Below are 17,572 nucleotides of genomic sequence, written 5' to 3' on the forward strand. Positions count from 1 at the left end.
CACGGGACACTTTGTTTTACACAGGAAACAGTGAACTGAGTCTTTGTTACCTTCAAAGGTCAGAGGTCGTCTCTGCTCTACTTTCCAATTGATCCAGAAAACACAGAAACTGAAATGAAATAAACACAGAACATCAGTTCGTCCCATCTCTTCTTCTACCGATAGGTTTGCAGCAGGTGTAAACACTGACCCCTATAGTCAGTAACAGCCTCTTATCTTTATTTAGGCTGCAGCTCATCCACACGACTACATTTAAAAACTCATCACTGTTGCTACGGAAACGTTGTGTGTTCAAACTTCTCCAGAGTTTGTAAACGACTCGTTTTAGTTCTAAAACTTTAAAGCTGCGTTTTGATCTGGATGAACAGAAACTGAGAAGTTTGGAAACAATGATGTAGACGCTCACAACCTCTTGTGATTAACACTGATGCAGAGACAAAACCGTTGTGTGGACAGGAACCACAACACAACAGAGGCCTGCAGACTCACAACTGAATAAACGCTCTCTGATAAATCGACAAGAGTTTGTGTGAATTTCTCTCTGAAGGAAACAGTTTCGCTTCATTGAAACATAAAGCATCGGAACAATCCATTATTCTTTTTGAACCTGTAAAACGAGTCAACGTTACATAACCCATCCTGAAGTGACCCTCTGCTGCAGGGTGGTTGGTTTCCTCTGCGGGGGTGTGCAGGCAGGGGGGGGGGGGGGGGTACAGTCTGGAGCACATTAAAGTTTCTCTGAACGATTTGACTGGAAGCACATGTGGAGCTCAAGTGTGTGGTTTGGTGACTTCATGAGTCCTGAACGGGGTTTTCCTCCGAGTTTCCTCAGGCAGTTTTCATAAAGCACATTTTACCACAGAAACCAGACACTCGTAGTTAAACACAAACACAGAGTTTTCTCCTCGTGTTCATCGTTCTGTGCTTCATATACCGACCTTCTTCACTTCCCAGCATGCACTGCACCCAGGTGTGAATCAACACTTTTTAAAAGTTAAAGCAGCAGCTTGGTTAAAGTGAGTCTGATGTGTGAACCAGAGAAAGTTTCTCCTTCTCTCCCTGAGCGTCTGTTCTCTGTGACTCTGCTGAGTGGGTCCCTCCCCCCCCCCCCCCTCTGCTGAGTGGGTCGTCCCCCCCCCGGTGAGTGGGTTCCCCCCCATGGTGAGTGAGAAGAACTGACTGAGAGTCACAACCTGTCTCAAGCAGCTGCAGCTGAAGAGTGAAGCTGAACTGAGATCAGTTAGAAACACTTTGAAGTTATTAACAACCAGAGTTTATCTCCAATGTTCAACTCTTCTTCTTTGTCCTCTTCCTCCTCGTCTTCTTCATCCCTCTGGGACTGTAAACTCTCTCTGCTCGAACCATCAGCTGCTATGTTTTTGGCCCCTTCACATCTGTCAGAGTAATCGGGGGGGGGGGTCCAGCTTCAGGCTTGGAGGAGTTTTATACAGAGATCTTTCAAAATAAAAGGAGCTGAAGTGACTCATCAGCTCAGTGATGAACTGAAGGAAACTTAAAAACATGAATATAAAATCACGTGATTATCAAACATTTTACTGTAAAACTGTTGGTTTAAAAGTCTGAACCTGCAGCAGTAAAATGTTTATTTAACAGTAAAGTACATGTAATGAACTCACTGATAAATTCCAGAGGTCTGTTCCTGTGTTTGAGTCCTGGAGCGTTTCTGTGATGAACACGTGTTTTAAATGCAGCGAGGTCGACTTTAATGGCGGGAGGTCACGCTCGCTGCTCCTCAAGGCCGAGACGTGAAAGAGGAGAAGAAAGACAGCAGCACAGAGGAAGAGTGGAGGACGTCTCCTGCAGACTCAAGGACGAGTGGACCTGGACTCTTATGTAAGTGGGTTTGATGGATCCCAGCTCTGCAGCTCAGGTGTCTGCTCTGGTTCTTTGAACACATGGACTTCCTCCTGCCGCACGTGTTGGAACAGGACGCCAGCTCCCGTCTGGTTTCCCTCCAACACCTCATTGAGTTAACGATGTGTGAGACCTGCAGACCATCACCACTATCATCACGCTCCAAACTCAAACCTTCAAGATTATTCTAAACGTATGAATTAACCACGTGGTTACCATAAATAACTGAGAAGTTCAAAGGTTAAACATTTGACTTCACCGAGTGAAGACATGTGTGTTACCTCAGGGCTCTTATTTTGAAATCAGGTGGTTTCTGGCTCATAAAGGTTCAGGTTTTGCGGAGGAGCTTTGTTTAATAAATAAACAAACACAGCTCCAGCATTCATACAATTATATAATGATTCTCTTTTACATGAACTTCGTTAAGGTTGCAAATATAAAGTCTGTAATTTTCACTTATTAATATTCATATAATCTGAGATGTCCCACTCTGATAGAAACAAACTTGTGCAGTTTAGGTACAGAGTGGAGGTTCTTCTCCCTCAAACTATCTTTGACCAGCACACACACTAACTGGTTAATAAACCAGTTACCAAACCAGCAGCTCCAGCTGTTTACATTCATTAGTGATTACAAACTTTTCAGTGAATTTATTGAGTAAGTTAATAAGTTCAGTTATTATTCACTGCTGCAGTTGACAAGTCTTTTAGCATGACGCTAAAGCTAAAGCTAACTGAAGGTATGAAAAGCAGAATAAAGTGAATGTTTGTGTTTCAGTAGAAACTCACCGGAGTGTTTCTCCTCAGGAGAGAAGCTTCAACATGAGGAACACCAGCACCTGTGGGCTAGCATCACGCTAGCACCACGCTAGCATCACGCTAGCTTCGTGTTAGCTTCGTGTTAGCTTCGTGTTAGCCTCGTCCTCACCTGGCTCGGTGCTCATGCTAATGCTAACGCTAACAAACGGACTTTTTAAAGCAGCAGATGTTCTTTATTCTTCTTGTTTTAGCTTCTTCTACTCCTCTTCTCTCGGTCCGCCATCTTGGAACTGGAGCGTCTCCTCCAGCTGCTCCGGTTTCCCGCTAATGAGCCTCAAGCTCACCTCGAGGCCTGATTGGTCAGTGACTGACCAGCTCTCTGATTGGTCAGTGAAGCTGAGCCAGGACCAGCAGACCAATCGCTTTGAAGGAAATAGAAGAAGGAAGCAGAGAAGAAACAGTATTTTACAAATGATATTTCCTCAAAACAAAGCTAAGAAAATAATAAAACTAATTCCAGCTGACTCGTGTTTTTTTATTTTCTTTTTTACTATTACCAATCATAACTTAATATTTTTGATGTGGTTTTAATTTTGTTATTAGAAATGATGACAGACGTGTATAAAAACATTATATATATATATATATATATATATATATATATATATATATATATATATATATATATATATATATATATATATATATAGGGTTTAATATTCCTTTTCAGGAATTAAAATAAATAAAGAGTTCCTTGTAGGTCTCTCATTTTATTTCCTGTTTATTTTACTCATTCCCACTTGACAATTGTAATTATTGGTTTACCACTATTACCACTATTTTTCTTTTGCTGCTGCTGTGAGCTTCAACACTGAAGACAGTGTAGTCACTGTGGTCCCTGAAGGCCTCACGTTCACTGAACATGTGTGTGTGTTTTGGGGGGGGGGTGGTTGGCGTGTTCACGTGTTATGTAACCGTGTGTTTGTGCAAGAGGGTGAAATTACAGCAGATTTGGCATCAGGCGACATTTCCTGTTCTTATTTTCTTTTGCAGGCTCTGTGGTGAACAAACCTTCACGTGTTTGATTCTCTGGAGAAAACACAACCTCACGTTTCGCTGCAGAAACACACACACGTGTGAGGGGCAGTCACCAGGTTGCCATGGGGACGGCTCCTCCCCTTTAGAGGAATGGCTTCTCTTTCGAGTTTAGTGAAGGTTTGTGATTTGGATAAAACTCTGTTACACTCGAACTTCCTGCTGAATCTGCAGTTTTATTCTGAGCCAGAACAGAATATAAACTTCTTTAAAAAAAGAATCAAACGTTTTATTGTTGAAAATAATATAAAAAACAAACGTACAGAACATATTTGACACGATGATTTGATGGAAGTCGTTAAAGTTCAGCGTCACCAGGACAAACATTAAAAACAACAGGAAATGAATGGCTCAATGACAACAACACATTAGCATGTTAGCTCTTAGCCCCGATCCAGGACTGTTCTACGACATTTGAGTTACATGGCGACTTTAAAAAAGTCAGATTTTTATATTTAGACAAACCCAGTGTTCAATTTTACACCTAAAATTCCAGTGAACTCGTAAATCTATAGAAACCTGAGCTTCATGGCTAATTAGCAAGATACAAACCTACTGATTAGCTAACCTTCCTTTAGTCACTAACGGACTTTAATGTTCTCTATGAATCTTTCAAATACTTATCTTGGTCATTTTGTGATTTTCAGGAAGTCAGTCGTTGCGCTGTTCTTGCTAATGAGGCTAGCTTAGCTAAAGTTCCCAGTTTGATTTGATGTTTAAAATATAAAGACTTTTTGTCCAACGTCATATTTTACACTTTCAGCTCGACATTATCGTCATTAAAAAACAGTTTCTATCTCTGCGGCTTCAGTTTGTTAACTGGTTGTAATGAGCAACTGGTGAGCGAGCCACGTAGCTTTAGAATGAAGAAGCCGTGGATATACCTCTGCTGACCAATGCTAACCACCACAACAACTCAACTTTATCGTCTGTTTGTTTGGTAAAATACATGGAGAGTTTGTTTAAATATGATTATTACGATTTATCAGCCATTTTCTCCTGTTGGATTTGTGCTTTAGCGGCAGAGAAGAAGAAGAGTTACAACGTTATCGTAAAAAAAAAGGCCAAGGTAATGCATCTGCAAAAATGTATATAAAAATACATTCTCTCCATATACATATAAATACATTTTTGTTGTGCAAATTGCAAAGTGTAGAAGCCTCCATATTGTTTCCTCTGTGTGAGTCCGAAGCAGCGTTTGTGACAACAATCGGAAATGTACGAATCGTCAAAGCACCAAAAATCTGGCCTGAATTTAAACATCGCACACAGAGAGGACGACATCGTTCATCAAATAATTGATGTTTACGTCGTTTTTTAAGGTAAAATCGTCAAAATTTCGTCACGTTTCCTGATGTTTTATAAATAAAGAGAAAGTGATTCATATTCTGCAGATACCTGATGAGGAAAGAAAAGGTTCTTCTGTTATATATTCTACACTTTCTTCTCACATCCATGGAAACATTCTGGATTTTTTGATTCCTGAAAAGTGAATTGGTCGGATGTTGATGAGTTTATGTCTCGTTGTTTTTGTTCTGCGTTTGTTTAGATCCAGTTTGTGACAGAGGAGGAAGTGAAGCAGGACGTCGTCTTGTTTCCATTTTAAAGAAGACGAAGAAGCGTCTCCGTGGTGATGTCATGTGACCAAAGAGCTTTAGATAAATAACATGAAAACAGGGAGCCAGCTTCCCATGATCTGAACACGAAATAAGATCTATAACGTGAGATTTGTTTTACTGCACAGGCAACGAACGTCACTTTGATAAATACTAAAGACGACGCACGTTTACTGATTCAGTTTAAGTTTCCTGACCATAAAGTCCATGTTCCTGAAGCTCTGGGTTCTGACGTCTCAGCTCCGGCTCTTTCTCAGGACCTGCTCGTCTTTCAGGCGTCTCCCAGGACGACTCTGAGCTCGGGTCCGTCTACCACTTTCCTGGGATTGGCGTTCCACACTCGTACCAAGAGACGTAGCTGACGTGGGAGTGTCCTCCGATCTGTCCGAAGTGGACAGGCTCCTGTCGCACGGCTCTGTAGAAACCTGCGATAAACAAGAGCACACGTGTGATTGGTCCGTTCATTATTCACTGAAATGACAAGATAACAGACGAGTGGATCTACGTCCTGCTTTTAACTCAGGTGAGTTCATGGTCCCAGAGGATGTGTCCTAACTTCCTTTCTCTGACTGTTAGCAGTCACTGTTCTTTCAAAATAAAAGTGACCAGACTGAGATCAGCTCCTGTTATTTCAAAATAAAAGCAGCTAAATTGATTGGTCAGCTCCTGTTCTTTCAAAATAAAAGCAGTTGGTACCGGGTCTGGACGGCAGCTGGTCGGCTCGCTGCTGTCGACCCGTTCTTCCATCCAGGAAGGAATCCACGAACTGACAGTGATCCTCGCCGAAGCCGGTCTGATCTCCGATGTTGTAGAATTTACCTGAACAGGAAACAGAGTCGTCAGATTAGAGTGGTCAGGGAGACGTGGGCGTGGCTCCGGCGTGGCTCCGGCGTGGACTCACCGTTGAGCGAGTCGCTCAGGTAGATCTTGTATCTCAGCGAGTTGCAGAGCTGGACACCAACAAACTTTCGGTACCAGGTCCTCTTCACGTACTGTTTCCCGTGACAGTCGGAGTACGAGTCCGTCTTAAAGGGGAACTGAGTCCAGATGGCGTCTTTACCTAGAGACGACAGTGTTTCCATGACTACAGGCTCAGTACAGGTTCATGATCATGTGACGACGCGTGTGATGAAATCTCACCTGAAACGTTCTCGCTCACTCGAGGGTCGGCTGAGAAAAACACAAACTCAATTTGAATGTATTGATTGATTTATTGACGTCACCTCACAATCTTATTATTAAAAACAGAAACGTTTTGACTTCCTGTCGGTGTCGAGTACCTGATTCTGTGTTGAAGGAAACTGGTTCGCTGGACGGACCCGAACCCAGATCGTTCTTTGGTTTCACCTTGAACTCATAACTGTAAACACAAAGTACAGTTACTTAGTTCAAAGTACTCTATTACTCTCACAGGCCCCTCGAAGGTCAACGGGGTGAAGCTCTGAGTTTCTTCTGAATCTGATCCTCTCACCTGCTCTCAGGTCTGAGGTTCTCCACCGCCGTGTGAGTCTGGTTGGTCGTCAGGATGGAAACCTGCTCGCCATCAGGTCCTTTAGCGGTGGAGATGACTTCATACTCTGAGGACAGGACAAGAGGATTATGGGAAAGATTTGTCTAAACACTTCGTACAGTCAAAATAAAACGTTTCTTATTATGTTGATTCTGATGTTTCTTCGTACCTGTGGTGTCGTTGTCGGTTTTCTCCCAGTCCAGGATGATGAAGGACGGACATCCCTCCACTGTGACCACGGTGAGGTTTGAGGGCGGAGTCTTGGGCGGTGCAGTCGCGTTGGCTTCACCGTGTTCGTGTCCAGGAAAGTAGCTGAGGGAGGAGGTGATGGAACACGGCTCGTCCGGTCTCTTTCCGGTTTGATAAACGACGTGAGGAGCTATGGGGGGAGGAGGGGAGGGGTCAGTCAGAATTCTCAAAGCAAGGCCCCACCACTGCCAGGGTTGAGGGTTCAATTCCCTGCTGCAATAGAACTTGGTTCAAAAGCTTCAGTTGAATCAACTTCACTCACCAACGAATCTTTTATTTCCCATGGCGTCGATTTCTGAGGTCGGCTGCGACTTGAACAGGTCGGAGTCTTCCCACGTTTCCTGTCGAGTCGCTGAGGAAGAAACATAAACTGAATAAAAACAAATGTTCTTTCAACAAAGAGAACTTCATCGTAACATCGGTTCTACGAGAACTAGAACAAACAAAGATAAAGAATTTCACTAAAAACGATCAAACAGAGGCTCAAACACAGCGTGTTGGTGAAGGTGGAGCCGCAACACACGCGTGGATCATTTCAAATGTTCGTACCAGGTGTTGGTGCCACCGTGGTCCTGGTCCTGGTCCTGGTGGTACTTGTGGTGGTGGTACTTGTGGTGGTGGTGGTGGTGGTGGTGGTGGTCGGTCTCCGCTCTGGTTTGGCGGAGGCTGGAGGGACTTTGGGTTTGAGGATCTGTAACTTGTCCGTCAGCTTGAAGTCGTTGACTTTGTCTGATGAAAAGAAAGCTTCACTTTTCCAGTAAATGAAACATGAAAAGTGATTTTTAAAGGTTCCTCATCTCTCACCTGTCTCTCCAGGTTTCCCAACCAGGTTCGGCCTCTTGTTGAGGGGACGAGCCGGAGACCCTGAAACAAACAGTTCATATCAAACTGAAAAACTAGTTTAAAACTAGAAGAGCCCTTCATCTCTGTGGATGTGAAACAGTGGAACTTGTTTTTTGCAGGTACAGATTCATGTTTTGGTTTTCCAGTGAGCCGATTTCTAATCTGCTGGAAAATCTCCTCTGTTCTCATGAGGACTCGAGACCTGGTTCCAACTCAACCTGAAAACATGAGCGCTCTCGTGTAATTCCACGAGGGCGCAGAGCGTTGGTATTTCAGGCCGACGTCCAGAAGCTGCAGCCAATTACATTCCCTCCTTTCTTTCATTTGCACAAATTCTTCACAATCAGAAAGTTGAGTCGCTTCCAGAACTAAATGGAATCAGAGCGAAGCCAGAAACATGAAAGTTGTTTCAGCTCCAAACATGAAGGCAGACGCTCTCATGTGACTGTGTGCGACGGCGCCGGAGACGCCAGCTCGCCTTCAGCGCCGACTCTTTCCCTGTCGTCAGTAAAGTTTCTTTTATTCTTCAACATGAATTAAAAGTTTGCAGCGTCGTGATTACAGCACAAAACCAAATGAAATAAACACGGTCTGATTCTCACACACAAACAATCCTCAAACCAAAAGCAAACATTCGTCTGCACATTCTCGCTGCACGCCACGCCGTGTTCGTTCTTCTCTAAACATCACGTCTCTGCAGGAACAAGTCTGAAGCTCGCAGTGGTCGCAATCAAGCAAGAAGCAGCAGCTGAGGCCGGAGGACTGAACTAACAGCAGCGGCTCCAGATGGCAGCGTGGTCACAGGATAATAAGAAACAGTTTCTTTAAACTTCTGCGGTGACAAAACGCTCAAAGCTTCTGAAAAGTTAGTTAACGACGGCAGGAGAACATTCTTTCCATCAACTCAAAGCATTTTCCACAGACGCTGCTGGAGCTCAGACCCACGAGCGGGATTTACTTTCCCGCTCATTTGAAACATTCGTCTGTCGACATCCAGGACGGCCAAACCATGCAGAGCTGGCAGCGCCGAGCGAGGAAGCGCCAGTCGGCGAGCGAGCACGAGGAGAGAGGCGACACTCAGGCCGTTACCATGACGCCGCTCCTCCGCGACCCCGGGACCAGAGCGACCGGACACATCCGGGAGCTGAGACGTGTCGTCGTCCAGCAGCGAGTTGTTCACTGCGGCGGGAAAAACATGGAAGTTTAAACACCTGAGACTTGGTGAAGGTTCCACTGTTTTACATCTTCAACACAAAGCTCCTGTTGACACGTGTGAGACATCGAACATGAAGAAGAAACAATAGAACATGGATGAGAGCTCAGGCTGACTGAACAGGACGACCACGCACACGTCAGCAACACGTCAGCAACACGTCAGCAACACGTCACAGAATCCAAACACGCGTGAAGTCAAGCTGCAGATTGTACAGCAGCTGAATCACATGGTTCTAATTCTACGTCGTTATTTCTCATTTTCTTCTCAAGATACAAACAGAAGCTTCATTAAGATGAAATGCTGACGTGTGATTGGTCGTCCTCAGACTGTCTGTGCGTGATGAAGATGAACACACATGACCACATGACCACATGACCACAGTGACATCAGCTGATGTAACACACTCAAATAATCAAGTTCTATTCAACGTGATTACTTGAAGCTTCGATGAACCTTCAGCAGCAGAAACACGAGGACACAGCGCCCAGCGATGGAGGGATGAATGAAAGACAAAGTATTAAAACAAACAGAATGGATGAGACAGACACGGCAGGACGAGCTGCGGTGGAAGTGACCGGAAGGTTAATGAGGAAACACAAGCTTTGTTCTTTTACCCAGTCGGTGCCGGAGCCATAAGGCTGGTTTGGGCGGGGCCATACCCCGGTGGCGATGTCCGGTAACTGTTGGAAGAAAACTGGACATTACGGAGAGAAAGAATCTGGAAACTGAACCCGACAGAAAGAACAAGAGTTCGAGTCCTCGGGATATTTTATCAAACTTTGTCGAACCAGATCCGTGTTTGACGTCCGAAAGGTTTTTATAAAAACTTACGCTTCAGACGCTACGTTGAGACATTGTCTTGACGTCTTGAAACATAAACAGAAAGTTGGACACATTATTGTGACAAAGTTTCATCTGAATTTTTAAAAATAGATTTGACCCGATCATCGAACTTCAGACTCGTTCAGGTGTTCGTCCGTCGGGTTCAGCAGCAAACGACTCAAACTACAAAGAGTTGAAGGATCGTGGTGAGAATCAGTGATTGTGGTGAGAATCTGTGATTGTGGTGAGAATCAGTGATTGTGGTGAGAATCTGTGATTGTGGTGAGAGTCTGTGAATCTGCGATTGTGGTGAGAATCTGTGATGTGGTCAGAATCTGTGATCGTGGTGAGACTCAGTGATTGTGGTGAGAATCTGTGATTGTGGTGAGAATCAGTGATTGTGGTGAGAATCTGTGATTGTGGTGAGAATCTGTGATTGTGGTGAGAATCAGTGATTGTGGTGAGAATCTGTGTCTGAAGCTTCGTCTTCTCCTTTGAAATGAAAGATGAAACAAAACCAGGAATCCTACACCGACATCGTCCACCTCAAACCACAGAGGAGAGTCAGAGGGGAGGAGCCAGGAGGAGGATTACCCCCGAGTGTCCCGGAGGTCGGGGACGAGTTACTGGCTCTAGAGGACGAGGAGGGGCGGGGCTGTCTGAAGCTGTTAGAGGAGGGGAGGGGGGGCTTTCTTGGCGCCGGCCTGGAGGATCCGGCCGCCGGATGGTTCGGGTGTAAAGGCGACGACGGGCCGAAGTTTCTGCTTTGACCTAAAAGATCAGAAACAGTTGAGCCGGAGTTAACGTGTGATTCTGTGGCTCAGACGCCAGAGAAGCTCGTGATGTTCCGACCTCACGGGTCCGAACATCACGCACATTCTGTTTTTACACGCTCACAATCTTCAGAAGCCACAGTCATTTAAACTGATGTGATGACGCAACCATGACTGTAAGATTGTGCGCCGCATGCAGGCGGTGGCGGCCATGTTGGATGAGATGAGTTTAAAGATGCGACTCGGACAGCGAGCAAACAAAGACTGAGCTGCACGTGGAACCGGAAGCTGAGGGAACAAGATGGCGGCAGATTCACAGCAGACAGAGAGCGAGACGGAGGAAGCTCCAGGTCGTTACCCCAGCTGTTAGTTCTAGCCCTCTCATTGGTCAGAGCTGTTCTCAGCAGCGACGATCCGTCCTGTGATTGGCCGAAAGCTGCAAGGGAGAAAGAAGGTTTAACGGGACAAAGACGATTGTCCGAGTACGAGATCGTCCTCGACCTGTCAACAAGGACAAATAAAGGTTTGTTTGAATCCCCACAGCAGATGGAGCCTGTGGAAAAGACGTTCGAGTGTTTGCAGATGATTCTGTTGTTTTTGTGTCGGACCAACAGCGAGCGTCCCGCTGAGCCGGGGATCGAACACACGCTGAATTCTGTTTTACATGAACCAACCAACACAGAGAAACACACAGAGAAACACACAGTGAACAGGAAGTGCGAGCAACAGGAAGTGAGAGCAGCTCTGCGAACAGATAGTTTAAATATGACTTCCTGCAGCAGGAAGTAAAGTTCTCTGGAACCAAACTCTGATTTTCATCCGGTTGTAAGAAACAAAAATGAAAGTCAGTTAAGTTGTGAGGAGGAAATTACCGGCAGGGTTACGAGGCTTCTCCGGTCCACTAGAGGGCGTCTGAGCGTTCTGAGGCGAGTCCCTGTGGGGGGGGAATCGAGTTAGGGGCGTGGCTGTAGTGTCCACTGTGGACGGCAGGACTCGGACAGAAGGACGAGGATCCACCGGGCGCTTGGTGTCGTTTTTAACAGTGCGTCCTTCGTCTGCAGTGAAAGAGGAGACAGGCGCCGTCGTCATGGGAACAGGGATTCGTCTCTAACAAAACTCATTTGTTGTAAATGTTCCGGTCCCATAACTTGGTTCCTCGTAGAAGAAGAGAAAAGAAGACATGGTGACCCTGAGACACCGGGGGGGGGGGTCTGCAGACCACAGCAGATTATTTCAGCTTGAAAGAAGCGAAGCAGAAGAAAAGTGGCGGCAGACGAATCAAATGCACAGAAGAAGCATCATGGCCGCCGTCACATGACCTTTACAGGGAGGTTAAAAAGACTAGCCGCTGCCATCAGTGTGGGCGGGGCTAAGTGCACTTGCTCGTGTCACCTGACGTCTCCTCCACGCCTCGTATGGACTTTCTAACCAGAGCATGCTCGCATGCAGCCAACCCCCCCCCCCCCCCCAGGTCATAAAGTCCGTCTTGTTACCGGGTGACGCTCGAGGCCGTTTAGGCTCAGCGGCGCCGGGAAGAGGAAGCGTTTCCTGCCGGCCCTCAGGTGGCGCTGTGGGGAAGAATCAGGTCGGTTTGAGAAGAGAAGAAGAACAGATCAGTGGGTTCAGATCAAACAGCTGCTCAGATCATGTGACCCACACAAGTTTCCTCGAACACGAGAAGATTCTTGAGTTTGAGTTTAACTACGGAAGCTGCTGAGGTTCAGAGGTCAGAGGTCACACGTCTCTGCAGCTCTGATGTGAGAACAGAAGAAGAAGAGAAAATCACCAAAAGACGTGCGCGGCGCTCCGGGGCGTCCCGGGTGTTTGAGGGGAGACAGTCCAGGCTGTGTGCGGTTGTGTAGAGCTGAAAACACAAAAACACAAAGTGTGTGATCAATCCATCCGTCTGTGTGTTTCACTTTCAGCTGCTTCAGAGAATCTGTGACTTCTGTTGTTGGACAGAATAAAGAAATGTGGGAGTGAAGCTGAGCTCCTGTGAACTTCCTGACGGATTTAAGAACCGGTTTGAACCGGTGTGACGACTGTTGGATCCTCAGTGAATGAACGTGATGAAGAACCGGTTTGAACTGGTCTCACCTGGACGAGGAGGGAACAGAGCGTGAGCTCCGTGAGGCTTCTGCAAAACACACAAACTATCATGAACTGATCTGAGAGGAAGAAAACCTCTTTTAGTGCTTTTCATATCTGAAAATAATAATCAGTTTGTAGATTTGAAAGCAGCAGTGACGTACCAGCGGTTTGACCAGAGGGTTACGCAGCTTAAACGTCTTCTGAGCATTTTTATCTGTGAATCCAGAAAAAACTGAGGTTAGTTAGTTTATAATAATACGTTTAACATGTAAACAAACAACAATCCAGAGAAAGACAAGTTACATCCAGAAGAAGTGAAGTGACTCTTCTACGCACTGTTCACGTTGCTGCTGTGAACGACGGCTTTGCTCCAAGAGCCGCTGCGCTCGCCCTTGTTGGATCGGACGCCGAACTCGTACGGCGTGTTTGGTTTCAGGTTGTCGATGACGGTGTCGCTGGCCGGGCAGGTCTGATAATTCCACTTCCTGTTCCTCTCTCTGTAGCGGATGGTGTAAAACCTGGAGACACAAAGTCGTAGGGAAAGGTCTTTACTCAACGTGTTTCAGCCGCCACTGCAAACCACACATCTGCCTGATGGTGGCGCTCTAGTAAAGAACAGATGAATATGTTCTATCTCATTTCACTGCGTCTCTGACCCGTCCTCCAGACACTCGTCCAGGACGTTTCCTTGGTACGGCGTCTTCAGGCGGTTTCCCCAGGACAGCAGCACGGCGGTGGGGCTGACGGAGCCGATCACCAGCTGCAGCGGCTTCTCCAGGTTCACTTGACCTGTGCACAGGTGAGATAGTGAGACTTCCTGTGGAGCGGCGCCGGCTCCCAACCAAACAGGAAGTGCTCAGCGTACCTGTGCAGTGCTTCTTCACATCGTTGACTGGGATTGGCTGAACGGCCACCAGGTACTTGGGCTCTGCGTCTGGAAACAGACGTTAACGTGTTGAAATCATTCCAAGCAGGTCACCAGGATCAAGTCCCCAAGGTCAAAGGTCATGTGTCAAGCCTCTTCCTACGTGTTCTTGATGGAAGTCATTGTGGAAGTGGCAGCGTGTTGGAACGCTGCTGCCCCCCCCCCCCCCAGAGACAGGAAACAGACGCACACGTGTGAACGATTAGAGCGAACACATGTGAAAACATTCGGTCATGTGATCATGTTTCCCACTTCTTTTTTCTCTTCATTTGTTTTTACTTTCGTCCTTTTGGTTTTTTCTTCAAACTGGATTTTTTTTCTGAATCTTTAAATCTTTTCATTCCAATAAAAACTGTTTTATTGTTTTTCACGAGTCAATTCTCTCTTTGGTTTGTTTTCTTCTGGTCTTGATTCCTTTCAGAATAAAAGTCTGTGAATGTCAGAAGTTAATGTGACGTGAAACAAGTTGTGATGTTAAACTTTGACCTTTGACCTTTAAAAAAGTCGGATGGATGAGAACTCTGAACTTTTTCCCAGGTCACCTCCTCACACTCACCTGTTTGTCAAGAAACTGATGAAAACTTTATTGACATTGACGCCAGCTTTTATTTAAGCATGTAGAAATGTAGGTGGAGACAAGCCCCGCCCCCTCACGACCTCATCAATCCCCCGTCAGACAGAGCGGTCTCTGTCCAACTATATCATTTATAATAATAACTTGATAAATCATATTGTTTTGGTTATTTATTGTTTAAAGTCTCTAACGTCGTCTCTGACGCTCTAAACACATTTACCTGTTATTAACAGTCACGATGTCACATGACACGGCGGCATGTGGTTTGTATTTAACGAGTTAGCGCTGCGAGGACGGTTCCAGCCCGACGCCACGTGTCTGACAAACGACCTCGGGCACAAACGACCACGACGAGAGACGTGATTAAATGAAAAAGCTTCAATGGAGCTGAAACTGTTTATCTGTGTTTGTCGTTTCTCATCTGCTTCTCGTTTCTGTTCCTGTAGAAACAACTTGATTCTGAATGTTTTCAGAATAAAACAACTTGATTCTGAATGTTTTCAGAATAAAACAACTTGATTCTGAATGTTTTCCACACATGACCCAAGCGTGTTCAACACACACTCTCACTAGGAACATGTGAATAATAAATGTGAGAAACGTGAGACAAGCCGGTTTAGAGCCTCAGCTGCAGATGAGTAATGATATCTAATGATAAATGATATATGATATATGATATATGATTAATGATTAATGATTAATGATTAATGATAAATGATAAACGATTAACGATTAACGATTAACGATTAACGATTAACGATTAACGATTAACGATTAACGTTTATCGATTAACGATTAACGATTAACGATTAACGATAAACGATAAACGATAAACGAGAAAAATTTAAAGTCTCAGTCTGCAGCCTGATTGGCTGCCTCAGCCCTTCATGTGTGCAGGGGGTGGGGCCTTAGGGCTCAAAGTCCAGGCTGTCCAGGGTGGCTCCGGTGGGGCGAGTTAACGATTAACGATAAACGATTAACGATTAACGATTAACGATTAACGATTAACGATTAACGATTAACGATTAACGATTAACGATTAACGATTAACGATTAACGATTAACGATTAACGATTAACGATAAACGATAAACGATAAACGATAAACGATAAATGATTAATGATTAATGATTAATGATAAATGATTAATGATAAATGATTAATGATTAATGATAAACGATAAACGAGTGATAAATGATAAACGATTAATGATTAATGATTAATGATTAATGATAAATGATCAGCTCTCACCCATCTCGGCCTCGAAGGCCTGTCCGTCCTCCGGCAGCTGGATCCACTGTCGTGAGAACAAGCTGCTGCCGTAGCCCAGGATGAAACCTTCCAGCTTCACGTCCGGGTCCGGGCGCACGAACTGCAGCACGATGGTGTCGCCGCTGGCGTTGATCCGAACTCTCATGTTCTGACGACCAGCTGACGGAGAAAACACAGGAAGCAGTTGACTCAGAGAAAACAAACCTTCAAAATAAAACTGACGTTTCAGAAATGTTACAGTCAAACAGTTCCAATATCTAAAGAACTTTACTGTCTTTACTGTACTTTGTGGTGCTTGACTGTTTCTTCACAGTACCAACTCTCCCTGTGTGTGTGTGTGTGTGTGTGTGTGTGTGTGTGTGTGTGTGTGTGTGTGTGTGTGTGGTTGCACAGTTAATGAACACGTATGTTTCCAGCAGCAGGTCATGACCTCTGTGTCTCTGAAGCTCAAACCAAACATCAGGCAACTTTTAAACTTTAAAGAGAACAGAAAGTTTCTGAGTTGCAGGATCATAAACTTTAACACATGGAGCATCTGAGGATTTATGAAGAAAGATGAATTCTTTTTAAATCGTCTCGGTCAGTCGGACAGATTCTGGTCTTTCATCTGGTTAAATGAAATGTGTGACGTGTGTGTGTGTGACGTGTGTGACGTGTTTGTGACGTGTGTGAAGTGTGTGACGTGTGTGTGTGTCACGTGTGTGAAGTGTGTGACGTGTGTGTGTGTGTGTGTGTGTGACGTGTGTGTGAAGTGTGTGACGTGTGTGATGTGTGTGACGTGTGTGACGTGTGTGAGGAGGTCAACTGGCCTCAGGTCAGTGAATTAGAGACGTCAGACGTGAGCAACGTGTGCTTCCCTGTTCGTCCTGTGGGGGCGCCGACGCGTCTTAGAGCCTCATTGTTCACGTGTGTTGACTCCAGGTTTTCTTTGGGCCGTTTGTTCTGCAGACCCGTGGGTTCAAGTCTGCAGACTTGGACGCGGTGGACAAGTGGAATCATGTCGCTCATTCTTGTCTGCGGGACTCGACCTGTCGACGTCTCCAGCAGCAGCTGATTGAGGGACAAAGCTCCACATGACAGAGTCGTGACCTCTGACCCCGAACCCATCCTGAGCCCAGAGACCGACACAGGTTGACTACACACGTACGGTTTGTACAGTAAAGTACACTGTGCAAAAAAGTACAGTTACGTCCCGTTGAACTTTCCTATTTGTATTCACTAAAAGTGAAGAAACTGTCTCATGAGAATCTGACGGTAAAAAACTCTTGAAAATGACAAACACAAGTTCAGGTACTGCTGCAGTAAAGTACAGTAAAGTACAGTAAAGTACAGTAAAGTACAGTAAAGTACAGTAAAGTACAGTACAGTTCACCTGATATAATATAACAGCGTAAAGTTGCAATAACATGTGTTTAACATTGTGTAGTTTTTTTACACTTGTTAAAATGAGAAAACGAGTGTAACAGTTGGAAGTGGGCGTGTCGTCCTCAAACATCTGGAAACACACACACACACACACAGAAAGACCAACAATCCTGTTTAATAACAATAATTAGGTTGTCTCTCTCCCTCTCTCCTACATAAAACACACACACACACATAAAACACACACACACACACACACACACACACACACACACACACACACACACACACACACACACACACACACACACACACACACACACACACACACACACACACACACACACACACACACACACACACACACACACACACACACACACACACACACACACACACACGTCTCTCACCTCTCAGCCTCTGAGCCGGCGTCCCGCTGAGGAGCAGCAGCACCACGAGGAGGAGCAGGAGGAGGAGGAGGCGGCTCGCCATAGGATGAGGAGGAGGAGGATGAGGAGGAGGATGAAGAGGAGGATGAAGAGGAGGATGAGGAGCGACCAGGAGCTGGAAGTGTCTGTGAGTCTCTTGT

At 45.4% G+C, this 17,572-nt stretch overlaps 1 protein-coding gene across 1 annotated transcript; it reads right to left on the bottom strand.

Annotated features, from left to right (window-relative positions):
- Positions 1-5,653: 5,653 nt before the first annotated feature.
- LOC132996947 (target of Nesh-SH3-like) lies at positions 5,654-17,475 on the bottom strand. The gene is made up of 23 exons (XM_061067318.1): positions 17,394-17,475; positions 15,598-15,777; positions 13,714-13,782; positions 13,505-13,637; positions 13,185-13,366; positions 13,010-13,062; positions 12,855-12,894; positions 12,544-12,621; positions 12,251-12,325; positions 11,630-11,812; positions 11,116-11,193; positions 10,612-10,755; positions 9,777-9,842; positions 7,908-7,967; positions 7,713-7,832; positions 7,366-7,455; positions 7,024-7,233; positions 6,816-6,921; positions 6,625-6,704; positions 6,485-6,514; positions 6,246-6,404; positions 6,041-6,163; positions 5,654-5,769 (listed from the first exon to the last, which is right to left on the bottom strand). Exons 1-23 carry the CDS (start codon positions 17,473-17,475, stop codon positions 5,654-5,656), a joined length of 2,457 nt encoding a protein of 818 aa, XP_060923301.1.
- Positions 17,476-17,572: the final 97 nt, after the last annotated feature.

The sequence above is a fragment of the Limanda limanda genome, chromosome 23 (genome assembly GCF_963576545.1).
Source record: "Limanda limanda chromosome 23, fLimLim1.1, whole genome shotgun sequence".
In the NCBI taxonomy this organism is placed as follows: Eukaryota; Metazoa; Chordata; class Actinopteri; order Pleuronectiformes; family Pleuronectidae; genus Limanda; species Limanda limanda.